This window comes from Planococcus citri, chromosome 4 (genome assembly GCF_950023065.1).
Source record: "Planococcus citri chromosome 4, ihPlaCitr1.1, whole genome shotgun sequence".
In the NCBI taxonomy this organism is placed as follows: Eukaryota; Metazoa; Arthropoda; class Insecta; order Hemiptera; family Pseudococcidae; genus Planococcus; species Planococcus citri.
In genome coordinates, this window is record NC_088680.1 from 27,626,229 (window position 1) to 27,635,930 (window position 9,702).

The 9,702-nt window shown below is 32.9% G+C and overlaps 1 protein-coding gene across 1 annotated transcript; it reads left to right on the top strand.

Annotated features, from left to right (window-relative positions):
• Positions 1-974: 974 nt before the first annotated feature.
• Positions 975-6,205, top strand: LOC135843705 (cytochrome P450 4g15-like). The gene is made up of 12 exons (XM_065361665.1): positions 975-1,320; positions 1,560-1,666; positions 1,781-1,865; positions 2,021-2,212; positions 2,320-2,389; positions 2,497-2,623; positions 3,079-3,145; positions 4,803-4,909; positions 5,247-5,315; positions 5,395-5,566; positions 5,661-5,840; positions 5,919-6,205. The coding sequence occupies exons 1-12, from the start codon at positions 1,086-1,088 to the stop codon at positions 6,077-6,079; spliced, it is 1,572 nt and encodes a 523-aa protein (XP_065217737.1). The 5' UTR covers positions 975-1,085; the 3' UTR covers positions 6,080-6,205.
• Positions 6,206-9,702: the final 3,497 nt, after the last annotated feature.

Genomic DNA, 9,702 nt, shown 5'->3' on the forward strand with positions numbered 1-9,702 from the left:
GATTCTTTGAAGAAGGAAAAAAAAGTTGAAAATTGAACAATAAGTTGCAGACTGCAGGTAACATGGGGTAAGCAGTAAGTACTGGTAAAAAAAATATAGGTACCTACATAAATAAAAAAGAGAAAATCATTTTTATTTAGTACACATCCCAGAGAACCTCTAAAAGGTTATTGACCATCAGACACAAAACTCAAAATGTGCTTCAAAGGAGATGCAAAAATTGGCATTTCTGCACTAGTGGTGGAGATGAAATCATAGATAACACATACATAGGTATGTATAATAAATTTGTGTGTCATAAAAAGTACCTAGGTAGCGAGATTTTTGGGCTAAATTATAAAGGGAAATTGAACCAATTTGAATTTTAAGAAGGTTGTGATATTACAAAGAAACTTGAACTGCATAGAAATTTTTTTCCATAGGTGAATAAAATACTGAGAACTTGTCAGTCAAAGTTGTCTTGTACATACATTTGTTTTTGGTGTACGTATTTACACATGTATATCTCGACCAGTGAATCACATTCTACCCACAACAATAAATTGACTGCAGATCGTTTGTCCTCGTACCGAAATTTTTAAACCATGCGACCTCTGCTGAAAGTTTATGATACGAGTTGACTTGTACATACAATGACTTTCCTACTTCCGGGAATTCGACCAAAATTTTGAAACCAAATTGATCGATTCACATTAAGGATGAAATTTTTCTTGAAAAATTCGTTACATATTTATTTACCATTAGTACCAACCTGACATAAAAAAAAGTGCACATCCCAATTCAATTACTTATCTAATTCTAAACACCTGTACAACTGTATCTTTACTTGAAAATATGCATAACGTTTATATTATTCATAGGTACTTTGTACGAAAAAATATAATAATTGCAGAATATTTTAATTATGCAAAATATATGATGTCACGCCAGCAGGATATACCTATTTTTTACTTTATGTACTTTACTTACTAACTGCGAGCAACATTATTTTTCACTTGGTTGTTCGAGTTGATTTTTACGCTACCTACACGAATTCTTAGGAGAAAAAACACGTACCTACCTAAGAGTCGGTGCTTTATTGATCAATGATCATGGATCAATCCTTCAACGCTAATTGTCTCTTTCAAAAGTTCTCGATGCTGTTTCGCAGCGAACAGACGTTTATTTATTTATACACTACAACTATTCTCATCATTCTTCATAGTTATATCCGTTACAGAACTAAACGTCGACAGTTGGAAAAAATCACTAGTCAGTTCGATGGACCTAAAGGATTGCCTTTCTTTGGGAGTGTGCTGCAGTTTACTGGATCTACTAAAGGTGAGAAATAACAATAATTTGCACGAATATAAAATATTTCATCAAATCTCCCCCCCCCCCATTTTCCAAAACAAGTCAACGACGATCCTACTATTATCAAACGTAGGTAGGTACTTATAAAGAATAAAATGTGCACCTAAAATATCTCTTCACTCACCATTACAATACAGCATAAAATATTACAAAGGTTCCAATGAAAAAACACACAAATGCTATAAACTGAATAATTATTCTCATAGATGCTTTGCAAGCTCTGTTAAAGGTCATGACCACCTATAACAGCTCATTTAAAATGTGGGTATTTCACAAACCAGTCATATTCCTCACCGATCCAGAGGATTTTCGGGTAAGTTATTTCATCTACAAAACACATTTACAATTACATTTCCCTAACGTACCTATTTGTAGTATAGCTGCAGATCATCCACTTATATGTAGTTCAACTATTCGATTATTTCAGATAGCAGCAATTGAAATTTTGGAAAAAGACAGTCATCATAAATTCTTCGAAGAAATAATAGGTGATACAATATTCACCGCTAAAGGTAATTAAATATCGATTTTTAAAAATTCTTCAACTTTTTTATACCTGCAATCCTACATAATATACTTACCTATTATTTCTATAACAAATTGGTTTCAAGAGAAGTCATACTCAAACAACTAAATTAATTTACCTACAAATACATTAACTTTACAGGGGAAAGATGGAAGAAAACTCGACGCATTTTTAGTCCAGCTCTTAATCCAAATATTCTACTTGAATATTTTTTGCAAATATTCAACCAACAAAATGTCACTCTAATTAACGAACTGAAAAAAGAAGTTGGTACTGGAGAACATTTCGAAATGCTCCCTTATATCAGACAGACGACATTAAAGACAATTTTAGGTAAGGAAGTACTTACCTCTACCTACTAAAAGAAGGTAATAAAAATCAAAAATTCCTGTGACAATGGTCAGTTAATTGATAGGTAATAGATAATTTTTCACTTTTAGAAAGCGCAATGGGTTATAAAGTAGGCGACGATACCACGGAGATGATAAAATTTGAAGACGCTCTTTCGAAGTAATGCTTACCTATTTACTTAAAAAGCTGCATAAGTACTTTCCTTTTATCAGTTGGAAATTTGAAATCACGGATTCTACCCATATGTACTTTCATCACTTTTATAGAACATTGCAATTGTTGCTTCTAAGATGCCATAAGCCCTGGTTGATGCCTTCGTTCATGTTCAAAACTTATTGTTACTTGATGGGCTATGAAAACGTATTCAAAACCTTGAGAGAGCTCCCCTTAAAAGTAAGTAAATATTTCAACGAATAACCTCTCGATTACTCAGCGAGAGACGTGAGATTTGGGGGGGGGAGGAAGAGGACAAACTGTTAAAAAATCATTTCAATAGTACATTACGTGACAGCTTGAAGATTTTATTGAAAAAAAACCTGTTGATAACCTCATTCGTACTGAAATTGTCTCTCCATTCTTCAATTTGTGCAATTTCCGAACCAAGTAAGTAGGTACATAAATGTACGTCAGAAAATTCAGAAGTTTCTGGGGCTTTTCATTTTTTTTTTTGAACAGCTAAAATGTTTCAAGAGCTCTTCTATGGGTTTCTTTTCTCAGATAAAAAAAAGACGAACAAAATCGATGACTGCAGGGTATCCGAGAGGTTCCTTCCTTAACTTAATGTACTCGTAATAATTATAGGGATTTCATACCACTTGAATCCAGACTTAATATCCGTCATAATTTAGGCGCTGAAAAGACAACGAGAGCTGCTTCATCGATTAAAAAGTGAAACCAACGTGAGTACCGAACAAGGTAAGTGGGGTTTGGGATTTCTTCTTCGAGTACTCGTATCTACAACACTGCTATAAATAATTATGAAGAGTTGAACTTCAAAAATACTTCGTCTAGTATACCTAGTCGGGGGCCCACATAAGGATCTATTGCACCCCTCCTGTCGATCCTCCGTGGCAACTTTTTTCTCGAAGGGGAAGATGCAAATTTCTGAAAATAAAAATGGATGCAAAGTCTCCTCTTCGAGAAAAATTTTAAATCATGTATACGTGTTTATCCCTTAATTTTCTGAGATTTTATAATTTTAGCTTTATTAATTTTTTTTCAAGTTCTTGACAGTTAGATTTGATATCTGAAAGTCATAGTTGATTTTAAAACCGAAGATCAATCAACATGACTGCCATTTTCGTTCCCAAGGTCTCCCCCTTGAAAAAAAGTCGGAAAGATCGGCGGAGGGGAAGGGATGCAATAGCAACCTCTACGTGAGCACTCCGACTGCATCCGATTTACCATTTAGAGTTTTCAAGGATTGAACAACTAATGAACCTCAAAATCGTGTTTTTCACTCGTAGAAACCTAGATTTCAACAGCACACTCGATCTTTCCAACATTTTCCCAAGATTTGAATTTATTACCACCCACCTCTTTGAAGTCTTTGAGGATTGAACAACTAAATCAACGTCAAAATCGTAATTTTCACCACAAAATATCGTGATTTCGACACCACACTCGACTTTCATCCCGTTTCCACCGAATTTCAGTCTGGTACTAACTTCCTCTCTGAGGCCTGGATATCAGAATTGATCCAAAATTTCAATTCTGCAGTGAAAATTAATTTGGATCGCATACGAGCAGGTTGCATCGTTCAAGCGTAAAAATGAGACAATAATGTTGATTTTTATACTTACAAGAAGTAACCAAAATAGCCATATTTTTGTCAGTAGGGACACTTTTTTGAGTACAAGGGCTATAAACGTTCCTTAGGACCCCTTTAAGAAAAAAATTTCCACGGAGGATCAACTGAAGGGGGGGAGGATAGATCCTTATGTGAGCCTCCGATATGTAATTGAGAAAATCAGTCAGCATACATAAAGGTTTAAAAAATTTTTTGTTTTTTTTTTAGGGAAGAGGAGGAATTGAAAGACATTATTATTTTTTATTCTTTTTCAGCAGTTGTAAAACCTAATTAATATTCATGGGGAAATATTAAAATTTTTGAACCTTGTAATTTAATATAACTTCAATTGAAATCAAGGAATAAATTAGTATCTGAAAACATCATACCCAACTTACTTAGGTAGGTAATTCACTTCTCAAATATCCTCAAATGATAATATGCATTTATATAGCAACCTACTATTTTAGTTCAAATTTTTAAAATAATGTTGTACCTACTCACTCTCAGATCTCGAAATTATCATGTTATTTAAAAACAACGTCAAATTTCATTTTTCCCTCCCCCACTCCGTAAGAAAAATAATGAATATTACAACTTTTAGAAAATTTTCAACCTTTTGGAGGATCCCTAAGTTTACGTTTTCAGTTCCAAAACTTCTTTTCGCTTCCTTTCTTTTCCTTCCCCTTTCCTCCCATTTTTTGACTACCTAATTAGGTAGGTATATGAAAAATAGCACAGGCAATTCTTAATGGGTCGTATGGTTTTTTTTTTTTTTACCAGAAAAAACAATGCGAAATTTCATTAGTAATTTACTGAATGCTCACGAAGAAGGAAATCATTTCACAGACGAAGACATGGTGAACGAAGTGATAAACATTATTTTTGCGGTAAGTATTAAGTACTTGTACTTGAGTAGACGCTTACTCTAGAAGAACTTCCGATTTTATTGCTAATTCCAAAAGGTCTTCACTCTTCACCAAATTTGACAAAAATCCTCCAGATTTTTTTTGCGAGGGAATGAAAAAAAAACAGACATCCTGAGTGAGGGGCAAACAAGAAAAATTTTTAGCTCCCTAGTTTGGTGGTTTTCCACTCAAACGTAAACTTCCTCCCCAGTTTTAGTCAAAATCCAAGATGTGTCCTTTTTTGAATCCTCCCTAATGCAAGTAAATAAGCACACAGGGAAAATTAAAGAAGTAACTGTTTTTTTCTATAATGTTTCAGGGCTATGATGCGAAATCTTTCACAATCTGCTTTTGTTTGCTAATGCTCGCTATACGTCAAGACATACAAGTGATTCATTTTTTTACACTTGAAATTTATACGAAGTAAATCAACGACTCGTATTTTACCGAATAATTTTTCATTTCAGGATAAAGTTTACGAAGAAATACGCCAAGTATTTGGAGACAGCGACCGTTTACCAGAAGCTGAAGACTTGAACAAATTATCATATTTGGAGCAATGCATTAGAGAAACCCTTCGAAAATATCCGCCAATTATACTGATTGCTCGATGTTCAAAACACGATATACCAATTAGCAGTAAGTTAGCAAGAGTTTCATTGTCTCGGAACTATTATTAGCCAAAAATTGAAATTCTAACCGGATAAATATAACTTTAATTACCTACTCGCAGATGGGAAAATTATTCCGGCAGGTTGTTCGGTGGTGTTGAGTATTTATGGAGTTCATCATAATCCTGAAATATATTCCAATCCAGAAATCTGGGATCCTACTAATTTCAGTCCGGAAAAAATCGCCAGTCGGCATAAGTCGAGCTTTGTGGCATTTAGCTCAGGTCCCCGAGATTGTATAGGTAGGTGATTATAAAAAATAAAAACTGCCTCATTTTTATCATAACTATCTAACCATTAACTTGAGTATCTTTAAATAGGTTACAAATATGGGATGTTGTCTATGAAAGCACAAATTTGCCTATTGATACGAAACTTTAGAATTACTACCGATTTCAAAATGCAAGACATCGAGCTGGACGTTGGACCTATGTTGAGAAGCGCCAATGGTTATCCCATCAAGTTGGAGTATAGGCAGTAGGAGCAGTATTCGGATACGTTACCATACTTACCTCGATAATAGAAATTAAATGTACCTACCTAGGTACCTAGTACATATTATACTTAAGCTTTTTTTCATTAAAAAAATATAGATTTCAAAATTCGATGAAGTTTGAATTTCATAAAACACGATCGACCATTGATAGTTCGTAGTACTTCATACGTTAGTTATCTATACGAATAAGAGGCACAAGAGGCTGACAATTGGATGATGAACTATTCTAATAGTAAAAGATGAAACATTGACTCACCGCGACATGAAATTCCAGCCAAATCTCTGATATTTATGATATACAAGTAGGTACCTACCTAATTCGAAGAAAATCTGAAATCATTAAACGATTGATCAAAATTTAAATGCGTATTAGTTTCCTGCAATAAAAATTCAGCGGAATTTAGTAATTTTCATAAAATTTTTGTCGATCTCTGAAAGGGCTAAGAACTAAAAAAACTACTGAACCGATTTCGATGAAATTTCACATCTGGATTCCATCCGTCGAGTGTTCCCAATTTTTAGAATACGATTTTAAAAATTATGAAATTTGCCCCTTCACTTCTCAACTACATATTTTGGGCCCAAAAATTTAAAAAAAATAAAAGCTGGTCTCAATAAATGAATTTGCGAGTTGAAATGCATATTTAATTTATTATGTTTCGAAAATTCTAATCCAATCGGGTGATTTTAAAGGGAAGTGGAGCTTTCAGAAGTTTTGCTTTATCGTCAATTTCATACACTATCAAGTATCAAAATGATTGATACTTTAGAAAAGCAGGGGAATAGAGGATATTTCTACTTGATAGAATTTTCTCCGTCGTATATGGTGAAAATGCAGACTAGGGAAGACATAAAAGAAACGTATTCCAATGATGAAAATTTACAAATAAAAATCTGCTCAATGGCGATGTCAATAATTATGTTCACCTAAAACACCGATAGAACGAGTGAGTGCATTTAGCCAATGACTGAAAAATATAATTCCCTTCTTTGAGCAACTCTTATCTTTTTGCAGTTAGGTAACTGAATCAATCAAAAAAGTGGAAGGTCGGCAATCGAAGAAAAAACTATGTTTGTCATTACTACCATCAAGGATGATAAATGAAAACACAATGAATCTGTTGCTTGATAGAGTTTTCACAATTGGCAAAGAATTACGCAACCACCGAATTCCTCAAGTAGGTATTACTCGAATTATCAGGCATCCTGATAAGAATGTGTGGAAAATCTACTGGATAATGATATTTTAATTTATTTATTTATGTACCAATTTATTTATTTATTACCAAGCAATGGGATTTACTTACGTTTCAGTTGTACCTATACCTAACCCATTCATAGTAAACATTTTTAGAATACTTGTACTTGAGTTTACATACTCATTAGATTGCGATATGTTAATTTCTGGTTAACTCTGCAGTACTTCAAGAATCGGATGCAAATTTATAAAATTGATGCTGGACACACCGCCATCTTGCATCATCCGAAAACCTCAGAAATTTTAATGGAATCACCATTGTTGAAAAAATAAGCAACTGATGGATTTTTTCCAAAAAAAAAATCATACCAAAAAGAAATATATTTATAGGTATTCCCCTATGTAGATTCATCTTGAGACTAAAAATCTATTACATTTGATATTTCCTGTAAGCTAAATAAGATGAAGAACAATTATTTTTGTTTTAATTGACTGTGTTGTTGGCTTAATTTAAATAATAAAAATTACCAATAACCATTGATTTTTACTCTTTAATCTATGAATTTAGTGATTTTTGAAATAAGTAGAAATACAAAGTAGGCACTCGATCTTCGGCATAATCTATCGGCGTTCCCTCCCTTCCTCCATCCTATGAAGTTGCCTTCCAGACGATTCCTCTGTATGTATCCCTATCTGCCGAACAGCCCAGTTTTTTTACCCTCCAAAAATTTTGTGAAAAATAAGCCACAAAAGTCTTCAATCGATTTGAAAACCATATTAACATGTTTTTGTGCATCTCTCGGCACAAAATGCCATTGAAAAACTACATTTGTCATTCAGTGTTCATGGTTCAGGAGACTTTAAATAATTTGAGATGAATTATAGTCGATTTTCAAAACAAAATTTTAAAAAAATGTTTTGTGATTTTAAGTATTGGACGCACTAGTTTACATCGAAATGAGTTTCTGAGCACATATCGCAAAATTCCACACACTATGGTCAATTTGAAAAGCTAATTATTTTTCATTAAAATTATTCGCTAAAAATTTTAAAAAGAGTAAAAGACAGGGAATTATTCAAAAGCCCAGTTTTCTTTTTTTTTACCCGGGGAAAAAAATAGAACACCCATTTTAATTTTCGTTCTCTAATTTTTTCATCCCTCTATTTTCAGAATTTCAGCTCGCTGACGACCGTTTAAAGGTGTTGCATCAATTTTATTAATTTTCGGGGAAATATTTGAATGTATGGCTTTAAAAATTAGAAGATGGGGTAAAAAAACAGCGAGCTCTTTTTTTTTTAGATTGATAATTTTTTTCGACCAAACTAATTAAATTGGAGCTTTTGTAAATGCTGAGGAATGTGTAGCTGATTTCAACAAGCTTTTCAATTTTTCTCTAGCTTTATTAGATTAAAAGAAAGTTCAAGAAATGTTCTGGGGAGGGGGGTGGTAAAAAATCAATGCATATATTTTCCTCCTCTTCTTAAAGGTTGGAAATTCAACAAAGTACATATCAAGATGTTTTTGAGGAGACATATTTATTTTTTTCTTCGAGATATTATCATGCTTTCATGAGCTGCAAATACATAACTAACATAAGTATATTTTTTTCTCATTATCATCATTAAACATCAACGCAAGGCCAGTAGACCAGTTCAGTTTGTCAGGGGCTGGAAGACAATTATTTAACTAATGCCGATAGTTAGATGTGTTTGTGTACCTATAGTAGAGAAAACATAATTGCAAATAAATTCAATTGTTGCACACTTTTCTTCAAGAATGATCAGTTTTTTGAATACTTAAATACATTTTTATTCTCTTCGAAAATTAGAAGTGCTCTCATTAGGAACTAGGTGATGTTGTTATAATACCTATGGCCTTTTGAATAACATTTTTCAATTTTGGGAAACATAAAATTAAATTTAGAGGAAATCAACTCTACTACAAAGTAGGTACTTATGTAGGTTTGTAATTACTTTCAGCATGTTTGTTGAACATTTTCATGAATATAGAATAGATTAAAAATTGTCCTAAAATTGAGGTGACCGTGCTCAGCGCACCAACCTTAAATACAAAATTTGAATTCAAGAAATCGTTTTCGCAAATCTACATTTTTAAAAATACCTACGTTTTGCGCATCAGAAAGTAGTAGAATTACTCACTTACGTATGCATAAAGAATACATTCATAATTCTATTTTATTCAATATGTACCTACCTATATATTAATTAAATGTAAGTTATGCATGATACAATGTATGCACAAAAGCCGAAAATCATTAGGCATAATAACTCTTTGTTTTACTTAATAGGGATATTAATTAAATGCAATTTATATGATAACAAAGTTTGCGACCTAAGCATTATAAAAATAGGTGCAGAATTCAAATTCCCCAAATTTTTTTCACTGCTA

Bases quoted from the DNA above. Each gene is read 5' to 3' on its own strand.
- LOC135843705 (XM_065361665.1), top strand. From the start codon at position 1,086: ATGATCATGGATCAATCCTTCAACGCTAATTGTCTCTTTCAAAAGTTC. The intron at 2,213-2,319 runs GTAAGGAAGTAC...TTTCACTTTTAG, and splicing joins GACATTAAAGACAATTTTAG to AAAGCGCAATGGGTTATAAA. The intron at 4,910-5,246 runs GTAAGTATTAAG...ATAATGTTTCAG, and splicing joins TGATAAACATTATTTTTGCG to GGCTATGATGCGAAATCTTT.